The following is a 13062-nucleotide window of genomic DNA, read 5'->3' as shown; positions in this document are numbered from 1 at the left end:
AGAGGATCGACTTCTCTGGCCTCCGCTGCCTCTGAAGTAACCGGAGGAGAGACATCCCCACCTGCCTGTGGCTGACGATGGGTACAGCTGACCACTCCACCATCCAGAAGCACTGGACTGAGGCAGGCGGCATTTTTACATCTCCCAGTCTACAATGTGAGCTGCTCCTTCAGTGCCAGGCCCTGCTGCCTACCTTCCCACCTTCACCCTGCACTGAACACAACCCCTGGCACATCTGAGGGACCTGCTGCTTGAGCTTGGCTTCACACATAGGCCCCTGATGTCCTGCTCTTCCCCTCCTCTTGATGAGGTATGCTCCACATGTGATGGTGGGGGCTGTGACAGGGGCCCCTGGGAGGCGGGGGGGCCCTGGGCTCTTCCTAGGAGATGACCGGGAGAGGTGAGTGCCTGAGCCCTGGCCCCCTCTAGCTCCTGTAAGAACACACACTGCTTTGCTCAGATTGAGATGGAAAAGCTGTAAAAGAAACTGAGAGTGGGAGAGAGGAGGGCGGGTATACTGGAAATCCACGGCTATCCCCACATTTGACAGCCTGGACATCTTCAGTCCCAGTCACTCAGCAGGCCTAACCCTCCAGGGAGCCTGAGGGGGCAGGGCATGTGCCACCACTACCCTGGTCCACCAGCTTCACGGAGGGCCGGAGAGTCCCCACTCTTCTGCCAAGGGTGTGGCCTGGCAGGGCAGGGGCCAGGAGTGGGGGGAAGGAGGGGGCGGGACACTGGCCTGGCCACCCATCTGGGAGTGATTTGAGAAATTCCAGGCCTTGCTGGCCCTGCGAAGCTATTCTTAACCGCTGTAATTACAGGGTCAGCCTTGGCCAGTGGCACCGTGGGGTCTGGGCATCGTTAACTCCTCCAGGGGCAATGCTGGGGAGGGGTGGGGGCTGCTCTGCGGGGGAGGGGGACCCATCAGGAGCCAGGGGTGGAGCCTAGAAGGCAGGAAGTGGTGGGTGGAGGAGGACTTGATGGCTAGTGCTGGGTCCCTTTTCCTGGCTGGTCCAGCTCCCTCCTGCTGGGGAGCCCTGTAGGGAAGGAGATATCTGGCCCGGGGAGGCATGGAGGCTAAGATACCAATGCAGCCTCAGGGCCTGGGTGCTCTTATTCTTCCAGCGCAGGGGGGCAGTCACCAGGACCCCAGGGCCCAGAGTAGGAAGAGGCCTTGCACTGTGAGGTTCTAAGGCACTGGATCTCACTCAGCCTTGCCTTCCCCATCTGCAAAATGGGCCTCACCAGCTCCCCAGCCTCTTCCTGGGTTTTAAGAGGGGGGTGGGAGTGGAGGGTCACTGCCGCTGTTACCCCTTCCCTGGGAGCTCTCAGGTGGGGGGTGACTTGGCAAGAGTTCTTATGGCATCAGACTTCCCCGCTCCCAAACACGTCCGTGCCACACCTGGAGCTTGGACAGGTCACCACCCCCTTCTGTGACTCAGTCTCCCCAGTCATGAGTGGAAGAGGAAGGGGCTGGATAGATAGCCAAGGGACCAAGACCTTCTCCTGGCTCTGACCTTCACAGATCTCTGCCTGGGGAGCAGCAAGCCCCTCCAAGAGTCATGGGAGAGCAGGGCTGAGACTTCTGAAAGGGAACCGGGCCCCTGCCTCCTCCTACCCCAGCCAGACTGGTCCCCCACTCTCCTACGCCTTGTTTCCTCACTGTGACAGGCAATCATCTCTGAGAGGCTCCTGTGCCTAAGCCACAGTGAGCCTGGGCCCCCGTGCATGGAACTGGCTTGGCCTGGACCCACGGCACCCCACAAACCTCCTGCACACACTGCCATAAGGATGGAAAGATGAGGCGCACTTGCAGTCCCAAGCCACCCAGGCGCACCCACCCCCTCACTCACCCCCCAAAACCACCAGAGACAGGCATGTGGCCCGGGCTAAGGAGCTTCCATAAAGCCTGCAAGCCTACCAGCCCGACTGTCCCCCCGACCTCCCCACCACGTCCACCCTATCAAAGCTTTGGTCTCTTCGACCCTCGGCATCACCAAAACAGCCACGGCAAAATCAAGGGCATGTCCATGTCTCCCACCCATGTGTCTGCCGGGTCACAGTCCTTCCCCCAAATGCCAAAACACGCCGACGTGAGCCCTCAGGCTGAGGCCTGCACGGCCAAGGGCCCACTCTGCGGCTAGGGTCCACGTGAGATGAGGTCAACAGGCGACCCCGCAGCCCAGCTCAGGCACCGTGACCGCTTTGGTGCTCAGCCCCTCACTGACAAGACCTGAACCAGGTGAGGCCTGTTCCAGCTGGACTGGGCCCCTCCACTCCGCAAGAGGCCTTGCCAGGGCACATTTGGAGCCCTCCCCAATGGTGTCCATTACAGACCTGGACTTAGGACACCATCTAGCCCTTGACCCTCCCCACCGATCCATCCCAACATGCCAGCTGCTCCTACCCGGGTGAGGTGTCCAGGGTGATGGAGGTGAGGGCGCTGGAGAAGTGCCGAGTGTCCCAGACCTTCACTTCACGCTCACGCATCTGCAGGGAGGGAGCCAAGAGGGGCTCAGAGGGGCCCATCCCCAGGAACCCAATGCCTGAGGAAACAGCCTTGACACAGGAGCACCTGCCCCAGAGCAGAGCTCGGAGGGTGGCGGGGGGGGGGGGTGAGTCATGGCAGGGAGGGAGGGTTTGGGTTTGCATGTCCGGCCCCTTTAAGAACCCTTAGGTGACAAGGGACAAGGGGCGGTTCCCTCCATGGACTCTGGTCCCTTGGGGGGGGCTGCCACAGTTCCCAGGGTCAGGCTTAGCTATTGCAAATGGAATCTGCCAGTTTTCAGCAGCTGGAGGTCCCCTGGGGCTCTGAGACCCAGCTGCACACAGGGCCGTATATGGACAAGCCTAGAGCTGGCTAGCCGTCCCCCACCTCCCCCTGGGCTTCACTCCTACCCTCTTGGTGTGGGTACCCCGCCCATCTGGGAGGAGCCCTACCTGGTTGAATCCACTGGACACAAGGTGCTCCTGGGTGCCCGTCCACACCAGCCAGCCATCCTTGCTGTTCTTGTGGGCCTCTGTGCTCTGGAGGACACAAAAGATGGTGCTGAGCCACCAGGTCCTCCTGCAGGGGGGACACCTGCCGGAGAGCCCTACAGAGGGCAGGAAGGGCCAGGATGGTGCCCCCCAGAGGCTAGCTGGGGACAGAGAAGACTGTATCACTACAGGATGGACCCCAGCCTCACCTTGGCTGAGGAAAGCTCTGCACCCAGAGGGCCACCCGGTCACCAAGCTTGTGCTCAGTCTCCCTCCTCCAAAGGGGACTGTTGGGCTGTCCTGCCACAGTGATGGTGCCAGGCCAGCAGCCCATCCTTGTCCTTGCAGGTTCCTAGACTGGGAGGCACTCAGTTGCCGGTCACCAACCCCAGCCTCTGGGGACCCCTGCGCTCTCTCAGAACCTCATTTTTCTCACTTGTGAATGGGGCGTGTTGCCTGGGCTGCCTACTTCCCAGGGCTGTCTGAGCACCAAATGACACTACATGCAAGAGCCGGCCTACTACAGATCAAGGGATAGCAAGCATCCCAGCTGCCTCCTGAGTGCCAGGGGCTGGGGAGAGGGCCTGATGCCAGGCTCTAGGGAATAGTCCCTGGAGAGCGGAGAACGCACAGAAGTGCTCCTCCTCGCCCTCCCGCGGTGCTGGAGCTGCCAGCAGGAAGGCTTCCTGGGCCCAGGGAGGAGAGGCAAGTTCACACCCCAGGCGGCCCTGTCCCCTGGGCCCAGGCAGGGAGGAGCAGAAGGGGCCAGAGGAAATGCAAACAGCTCCCTCCCAGTCACCTCGGCCCCTGGAGCCTGAGACCAAAGACCCTGTTACCAAAAATAGCTCACCCCAAACTGTGGCCAGCTTCCTCCAAGCTTCCCACGATCTCCTTGGGAATGAATGAGAGAAGGGAGGTGGCCTGGGAGGAGCTGGCCCAGCGCCCCCTCCCCAGCCTGCGGAGGCGGACCCCAGCGTGGGAGACCCTGGAACGCCCGTGTTGTTTAAGGGGCTTTTCTCACTGCTCCCTTCCCACCCAGAAGCCAGCACAGGAAGTCGGGGCTGGAGCCTGAGAACCAGGGCCCCACACCCCTCTCCACACGAGGGGGCTGTGGGGCCAGGGCAAGATCAGCCTTGCCCTCACACCCCAGAGTCAGTGAGAAGTGTCACATGGGCCCTCCCTCTCATTAGTGTGCAAATATCCCGTGTAAGCAGCAAAACAGATGGCCAGCAAAGCATCATGCATCATTCATTCATTCGACAGACATTCGAGGCTTCCCCAGGCCAAGTACCATGCAAGGAGCTGGCTGGTTCTCAGGTGGATGGTCACATGGGGGAGACCAGGCTGCTCATTCATTTGTTCTTTCATAATACGAGTGGAGTGTTCAAACTGCATACTCCACTGGGTGCTGGGGACATGGTCAAAACAGAAAGGGTCCCCAAACTCACAGAATATACAAGTCGGGAATAGAGGCGAACCAAACAGAAATACCTATGTCACTACACGTTGTAAGTGCCAGGAAGGAGCAAAGGGAAGGCTGTGGGCACAAGCTTTGGAGTCACTACCTGGGTGAAAACCTGCCCGGCCACACTAAGCATGTCTTCCCAGCATGAATTACCCAACGTCTCCGTGCCTGTTTCCTCAACTGTAGAAAGAGTACTGAGCACTGTATTGGCTCCTCCTTTGGAGGGCTGTTGTGGGAAGTGTCAACACTGGCGAACACTCAGGGCTGTGTCTGATACACATCCAATAGGCATGTTTTTTATTTTTTTTTTTATTATTTTTTTTTTTTCAACGTTTATTTTTTTATTTTTGGGACAGAGAGAGACAGAGCATGAACGGGGGAGGGACAGAGAGAGAGGGAGACACAGAATCGGAAACAGGCTCCAGGCTCCGAGCCATCAGCCCAGAGCCCGACGCGGGGCTCGAACTCACGGACCGTGAGATCGTGACCTGGCTGAAGTCGGACGCTTAACCGACTGCGCCACCCAGGCGCCCCTAGGCATGTTTTTTAAAAACATGGTAACAGATGGGGCACCTGGGTGGCTCAGTTGGTTGAGCGTCCGACTCTTGATCTTGGCTCAGGTCGTGATCTCATAGTTCATGGGTTTGAGCCCTGCGTCAGGCTCCGCACCACCAGTGCGGAGCCTGCTTGGGATTCTTTCTCTCCCTCTCTCTCTGCCCCTCCCCTGCTCGCACACATACTCTCGCACTCTCTCAAAATAAATAAACTTAAAAAAAAAAAAAAGATTTTAAAGTAACATAGGAGATAAGATGGGAAGGATCAGAAGGTGTGAACCAGGCAGGGGAACTGGCACCTGTGAAGAGTCTGGGCCAGGGAGACAGAGGCCAGTGAAGATGCAGGGGGTACGGGGCGAGGGAGAGAGGGGCGCCCTTGAGCCTGCAGGGCGTGCGCGTCAGAGGCACAGGCTGGGGATGGAACATACCTTGGCCTGTCTCCCACCTTCCTATTTCACAACATGGAGAAACCAGAGGCTCAGGGAGAAGCAGCCACCTGCATCCAGTCACCCAGCAAGACAGCTGTCAGCTACCTGAGCCTCCTGCCCCCCGTGGGCCAGGTTACTGTTCTAGGTCTGCATGAGAGGGACCTGCGGTGAGAAGAGTTGAGCAGCTGGAAGGCAGAGTGGGGGACCAGAAGGGACTCAGGATGTCCACAGGGTGGTGATGGTCTCTGAGCAGGGCACTGGTCTCTGAGGACACTGAAGGCACCAAGGAAGCTGAGACCAGGTAAGAGCTTAGACGGAGCCCAGTGTGCCCACTGTGGGCACACCTGGCTCTGTGTGCCCAGGGGCCACAGGAAGCCCCATGGGCGGGAGAAGGGTGACCATCCACCCCTCCACCCCTATCTCCAGATTACTACAGTAATTTTCATTTTCAGAAATGGCAAGTTCTTCTTCCCTGACCTCAGCGGGACTAGGGAGGAGGAGCCCTCTCTCAGATCCCCAGACTGTCATTCTCCGGGGCAGGGGGGAGGCTGTAGCTGGACCCTAGGCAGCCTGCGAGCCCTGCAGCCCCAGCACTGTCCCAGGAGGCTCTGAGGGGAACCGCAGGAGGTAATTCCCAGCCTGCAAGCCACAGGGGATGAGGCAGCAGGGCATCCTGCTTAGGGAGAAGCCCCACAGTCCCCTTGTGTTTCCCCCACACCTGGCCCCAAGGAGAGAACAGGAGGGGCTGACTGGCCAGCACAGGGGCACCAGGAGCAGGCACATAGCAGCATTCCAGCCGCCATACGGCCAAATCCCACCTCTCTGTCACCATGGCAACACTTCCTGTGTGGGGCAGGGCAGTTGGAGGAGCAGCCCTGGGCTCCTGGGGTCCTTCCTCAGGGCCAGGGGACCTTCTCTGGTGTAAGACCCCCACCACCCACCTATTCTCCTTCCCGGCCAGGCTCAGTCCTGGGTTCCAGATGCTGGCCCCGGGACCTGCCTGATGCATACAAAAGGCACAGGGCCACCAGGCCACGCCAGAGGTCAGAGGGCTCACTCCAGGCCAGTCCTAACCCTGGTGAGGGTGCTGAAGCCTCACAACTCCCTGGACACTCGCTTTGCTGCAAGGTACTTCCCTGGCATGCCCATGGCTTCAGGGCCTGCCCTCCCACCCCTCCACACCCCCCCCCACCCCCCCACACCGGGCTCTGGCACTGTGAACAGGCTTTGGTGTCAGACGGAGCCTGCCTGGGCCACCCAGCTGTGACCCCGGGACAGAAATGACCAATGGGCCAACTTTACAGGGCAATCATGAGGGTGAAAAAAGACTGTGTGTGCCAAGGGCCCGGAGTATGATAAATGGTCATAAATGGAATCTAGAAATGAAGTAGGGGATGTGAACAGGAGACGGCTGCCCAAGCATCCCCTGACTCAAACTCAGGTCACACAGGGCCCAAAGAGGCAGCAGGAGGTGGACCCCCCAGGGCTCCCCACCAGCCTCCATGCTACGGTGACAGCCAGCGGGGCAGGGAGGGCAGCGCATCCTCCCGTGACTCCCCCAACAAAGCCCCCCTTCTAGTGGGGAAGGAGGATCTCCAAAGAAGGAGCTCCCCAAAGGCCTCTCCCCTGAGCCGGCCCCTCAGCTCACACCGACCCTGGCCGCCAGCAGCGGTTTTCCTAATAGAAGCCAGGTGTGGGCCAGATGCCCTGGGCGGAAGTGGGGGGCAGGGCCATGAGGAGGGCAGCGTTCCAGGCCCTACTGCCCCCGCACCAGCGCACCAGCAGCAGAGCGCAGGCACCAGCCCAGCAGCTGCGAGGGGGCAGGAGCCACCCACGCTCTTCCCAGGTCTCCCTGGCCCAGAAGCCCCATTCAGGGGGGCTTCCTCCAGAACGAGATCCTCTCCCCCCCTCTTCTAGGAACTTGGAGCCCTTTGGACGGCAGCCACTCTGTCTCCACCTCGGCACCATCGTGGTCCCCCACCCCCCTTTGCTGGCGGAGGAGGCAGGGAAGGAAGAAAATGTTCAGGCTGGGGGAGCTGGCCCTTCAATGCCCAGTCAGGGCAGGAACGGGGGTACTACGCACAGTGCCCTGGGACCCCCCTTTCTGAGCACGGAAAGCTCCAGCGAAGCCCCCTGATCATACCTGCACTGCTCTGAGACTCTGCTGCCCTGCCAGCCACGGGGCCACAAACCATAAGCCAACTTCCCTGGGAAGCAGGGCCGCTGGGGAGTGGAGTGGGGAGTGGGCTAAAACCACTCCTGCCTGGCTTGGCTCACCTGTCAGGACGGGACCTCCGTCCGGTCTTCAGCCAGTCAGAAGTGGAACAGACTGGGCCGTCTGGGGCCAAAAGCTGCTACGGCCTACCTGAAGGGGATTCCGTGTGTGCGCGTGCACACACACGTGCTACGGGTGCAGGGTGGGGGTGGGGGAGGAAAGCCCTGCCATCCCTGGCTACTGCTGGTCAGGTGTAGGCTGACAAAGTGCCCTCTACCCCACGTAGGGAACAAGTCCTAGGGATGGGGAAAGGGTATCTGTGATGGGCCTGGGGCTTTGCTGCGGAGCTCTTCCCCTGAGCTGTCAGCAGGGCCCTGATCTTTACCTTCCTCAGGAAAGAAGCCTCTTCAACTTCTAAAAAATACTTTTTCTTTTTTAATATTTATTTATTTGGGGGAGAGTGCAAGGCAGGGGAGGGCCAGAGAGAGGGGGACAGAGGATCCGAAGCGGGCTCTGAGCTGGCAGGCTGACAGCAGTGAGCCTGATGTGGGGCTCTAACCCACGAACCGTGAAATCATGACCTGAGCCAAGGTCAGACGCTCAACTGACTGAGCCACCCAGGAGCCCCTAGAAAAAAATTTTTTTAATGTAAATCTGAGCAGGGCACCTGGGTGCACTCAGTCAGTTGAGCGTCTGACTTTGGCTCAGGTCATGATCTCACAGTTTGTAGGCTCGAACCCCACATGGGGCTCTCTGCTGTCAGCGTGGAGCCTGCTTCAGATCCTCCGTCTCCCCCGCTCTGTCCCTCCCCTGTGTGTGCGCATGCTCTGTCTCAAAAATAAGTAAATATTTTTTTAAAATGCAAATCTACTCACCTCACTTTCTGCTTAAAACTTGAATGGCTTCCCATAGCCCAGGTGACAGCCCCCCTTCATCACGTGCCCGACACTGAGCCAATGTCAAATGAATGAATGTATGAATGAATGAATGATTCTCCAGTGGCTCACTGGCTATAGCATGAACCCAGAACCCAGACCCCCGCTCAGCACTCAAAGGGCCACATGCACCCCAAGCACCATCACAGACACAAACCAAACATGCTCAGTGCCTAGATCCCACAGACCCAAAGGAGCAGAGTGAGAGTCCACTGGCTGTGAGACTGGACGGGTACGAGGTGGGCAGCTGTGTCTTTCTGGCTCCTCTGAGGCTGGCTTCTGCCAACTGTGCCAGGAAAGGTAGGGGGGATGGGGGTCTCAAAGGAGGAGAGGAAGCTGGATTCTGAAATTAGCTTCCTAAGCCACAGGATGCCTCCACTGAATGCCTGTGGACAGCCTGGCTGCACCGCACCCTGTGATCAAAGCCAGGTACTCCCAGGACTCAGAACATGCCTCCCGGAAAGAGCTGCCAGCAGCAGGAGCCCACCTCCCAGGTGACCCCTTCACACTCACAAGGCCTTGGCCAGGGGCATGGGGTGTGGCAGAATCTCTGCCAAGAGGCAGAGCCTGTCCCGGCCGGCACCTGTTGGAGCCACTAGGGCCTCAACCCAGTCCCCTGCCCACACAACTCACCTGGGAGGCCCCGGGCTTCGCTCTGGGGTCGAAGATCCTCAGCTGCTTGTCCTGGGAAAGCAGAGAGGAGTAAATAGAGCACACTTAGGACAGGCAGCGTCCTCAGGGGCCAGATGTCCCCTCTACCCACAGGCTGTCATGGTCCCACACCCTAGTACACAGAGCTAGCATCACGCACCAGGGGAGATCTCCCCAGCCTGGTTCCTTCTTCTCACTGCAGGGGGCAGGTCCCCTTTCCTGCCCCAGTCACCCACAATAGAGAACTCAGTGAGAATTCACATTTCCTGAGCACCTACTATGTACCAGGCCCGCTAACACACATGATCTCTCTCCGTGCTTCCAAACATCTCATGAAACAGTCCTATCACCACGACCCCCTCATAGATAAAGAAACTAAACCAAATTCTAGGCTACCAGTTGGCAAATGTTTTGCCCTGTACCCAGCCCAGCCCAGAGAGGTGTAAAAGATGATGTCATTTCTACACTTAAAGAACTTGGTGTCTAACCAGGACAGTGAGCTGACACATCCTAACCATCACTCAGCATACAGTTACTGACTCAGGTTACCTAAGGGTGGAGATGGGAGTAGATCAAAAGATATGTATGTGTATTGTAATAAAGTACCCTACCCTTATAATAAGGACTTTATTCCTGTAGAATAATTGATCTGTGTGTACAAAGGTACGTGCATAGCGGGGCACCTGGGTGGCTAAGTCAGTTAAGTGTCCAACTCTTGATTTCGGCTCGGGTCATGATCTCACAGTCATGAGACCAAGCCCCGCATCAGGCCCTGCACTGACTTTAGAGCCTGCTTGGAATTCTGTCTCCCTCTCTCTCTGCTCCTCCCTCTGTGTACCACGTGTGCATGTGTGCGCTCTCTCTCTCAAAATAAATAACTAAACATTAAAAAACCCTTTAAAAGCCCACAAACATCCATGCATAAAGAACCGGAGAAGAGAAGGAGTAGAACCTGCATTCCCTGCCTACATAACGCCTTGGCCACAACAAACTATTAAGCACTACAAAGAAGGTGCAGAATAACATACGTGGTGTGATTCTGCTGTGGTAAAAATAAACAAAAATCCATATCTGACCACATTCCTGTAACTTTTGCGAGCTGGCTAAGCAAGGAGAAAGGTCTTAAACAGTGTGGGCTGTGCATTAAGGCTGGGTGCTGGGGAGGGGGAAGGCGGAGGGTGAGTAGCTTTTACTTTTTTTTCCGTCTTAGCACAGTTTCACTTTGTTTCAATCAGCATGGATTCATATTTTCGTATTTTTAAAAACAATGAAGCAGCAATAAACTGGAATTTGTAATTAAAAACATAATACCATTCACATCAGCATCAAAAAATATGAGACACATAGCTATACGTCTAACAAAATACATACCAGATTTATGGGAAGGATCCTACAAAACTCTAATGAAAGGAATCAAAGAATTAAATAAACGGAAAAATATTCCACGTTCATGGACAGGAAGACTCAATACCGTCAAGACGTCAGCTCTTCCCAACTTGATCTACAGATTCAATGAAATCCCAGTGAAAATTCCAGCAACTTATGTTGTGCTTATCGACAAAGTGATTCTACAGTTTATATGAACAGGCATAAGATTCAGAATGGCCCAGGCAATACTGAAGGAGACCAAGTGAGTAGGACCAATAGTACCCAACTTTAAAGCTACATTAATCAGACAATGTGGTACTGGCATAAGGATAGACAAATAGATCAAAGGAACAGAACGGAAGGCCCAGAAACAGACCCCCACAAATGTGGGGAATCAAATAGCTATGTCCTGGTTAAGGAGATTAAAGGGAATGCACTGCAAAGCAGAACAGTACTTTCTGGCCTTGCTGAAAACAGCAGACGTGTATCTAGTTAATCTGTATACAGGGGGTGGGTCCTGCCTGGGCTCGGGAATCCCCTAGACCCTGTTATCAACGGGGTATCTTATCTTATTCTCTACCTTGCTTTCAGCATCTGCTCTTCTGTAGTCTTTGGAATGCCATGTTGTTGTTGTTTTGCCTGCTTTCTTGTTTTTTTGTTGTCTTGTTTCTTCTTGTTTTTGTTTTTTTTGCCCGCAGCCACTGGCATACTGCACAATGTTTTCCCTATAGTTATGCCTGATAAATGTGGGAGCCGGGGAGTTGGGAGCGGTGCAGGAAGACTTCCCCTAGCCTCCCTCTCACCTCTTGCTCGGAGTCTTGAGTAATCCTTTCTGCTGTCATCCTCGGCTTTGCTGGACAAAGCCAAAAGCCAAACACACACAAATACAGTCAACTGATTTCTGACAAAGGACTGAAGGCAACACAATTGAGAAAAGACAGTCTTTTCAACAAACAGCACTGGGACAAGTGCACGTTCACATGTGAAAAGGTGAATCTAGACACAGACTTTACATCTTTTACAAAAACCAACTCAAAATGGATCACAGACCTACATGTGAAATGCAAACTTACAAAAGCTCTAGAAGAGAACACAGGAGAAAAATCTAGGTGACTTTGGATTTGGCAATGAATTTTTAGATACAATATCAAAAGTGTTGGTGTTGCATCTATACAACATGACCAAAAAAACAAAAAACTGGATTTCATTAAAATCATAAACTTCTGGTCTATAGAGACACTGTTAAGAAAAAGGAAAGACAAGCCACAGGCTGAAACTACCTGCAAAGCACCTGAGAGAGGACTTGTATCCCAAATACACAACACTTAAAACATTAGAAAAATTAAAAATGTAAGATTCTATTTAAAAATAAGAAAACAACCCAAATGAACACATGGGCAAAAGACCTGAACAAACACCTCATCAGAAAAGATACACACGATGAACAATGAATACAGGAAAAGCTGTTTCACATCATGTCTCATTAGGGAATTACAAACTAAAACAAGTTACCACCACACACCTATTAGAATGGCTAAATTTTTTTTTTACAAAATGACAACACCAAATGCTGGAGAGATTAGGGAGCAACAGAAACTCTTACTCATTGCTGATGGGAATGCAAACGTAATAGCCACTTTAGAAGGCAGTCTGGCAGTTTCTTACAAAGCTACAGATAACTCTTAACTGTATGATCCAGCGATTACACTCCTAAGAACTTACCCGAATGAGTTAAGAACGTATGCTGGTATAAACGTTCACGGCACTTTTAAAAGTTGCAAAAAAAAAAATGGAAGCAATCAACAGGTCCCTCAACAGGTGAACAGATGAACTGCGGCACATTCGTACAATGGAATACTATTCCATGATAAAGAAAAGAAGGAAGAAGCCAAACCATAAAACTCCCAGAAGCAAACGTAGGGGAAAAGCTTCATGACATCGGATTTGGTAATGACTCCTTGCATAGGACACTAAAAGCACAGGGAACCAAAGCCAACAGCAGACAAACAGGACTGCATCAAACTTCTGTTCTTCAAAGGACACAATCAACAGAGTCAAAAGACAGGTTGCCCTAAGGAATGGGAGAAAATGTTCGCAAATCACAGATCTGGTAAGGGGTTAATATCAAGAATATATTGGGGTGCCTGGGTGGCTCAGTCGGTTAAGCGTCCGACTTCGGCTCAGGTCATGATCTCACGGTCCGTGAGTTTGAGCCCCGTGTCGGGCTCTGTGCTGACAGTTCAGAGCCTGGAGCCCGTTTCAGATTCTGTGTCTCCCTCTCTCTCTGCCCCTCCCCTGTTCATGCTCTGTCTCTCTCTGTCTCAAAAATAAATAAACGTTAAAAAAAAAATTAAAAAAAAAAAAAAAAGAATATATTGAAGGGGCGCCTGTCTGACTCTTGGTTTCCGCTCAGGTCATGACCTCACGGTTTCATGAGTTCGAGCCCCACATGGGCTTTGTGCCG

The 13062-nt window shown here is 54.5% G+C and overlaps 1 protein-coding gene across 1 annotated transcript in view; it reads right to left on the bottom strand.

Annotated features, from left to right (window-relative positions):
* Positions 1–13062, bottom strand: part of CORO7 (coronin 7) — a 56832-nt gene that overhangs the window by 25870 nt on the left and 17900 nt on the right. Inside the window, exons 7-9 of the mRNA XM_078440141.2 lie at positions 9213–9263; positions 2944–3030; positions 2411–2493 (exon numbers count right to left, since the gene is read on the bottom strand). Of these exons, the coding sequence (XP_078296267.2) occupies positions 2411–2493; positions 2944–3030; positions 9213–9263 (221 nt within the window). The remainder of the gene's footprint in view (positions 1–2410; positions 2494–2943; positions 3031–9212; positions 9264–13062) is intronic.

The sequence above is a fragment of the Panthera onca genome, chromosome E3, assembly GCF_046562875.1.
Source record: "Panthera onca isolate mPanOnc1 chromosome E3, mPanOnc1 haplotype 2, whole genome shotgun sequence".
Classification (NCBI taxonomy): domain Eukaryota; kingdom Metazoa; phylum Chordata; class Mammalia; order Carnivora; family Felidae; genus Panthera; species Panthera onca.
The sequence above is the reverse complement of the archived record's forward strand: the minus strand, read 5'-3'. Positions and strand labels throughout refer to the sequence as shown.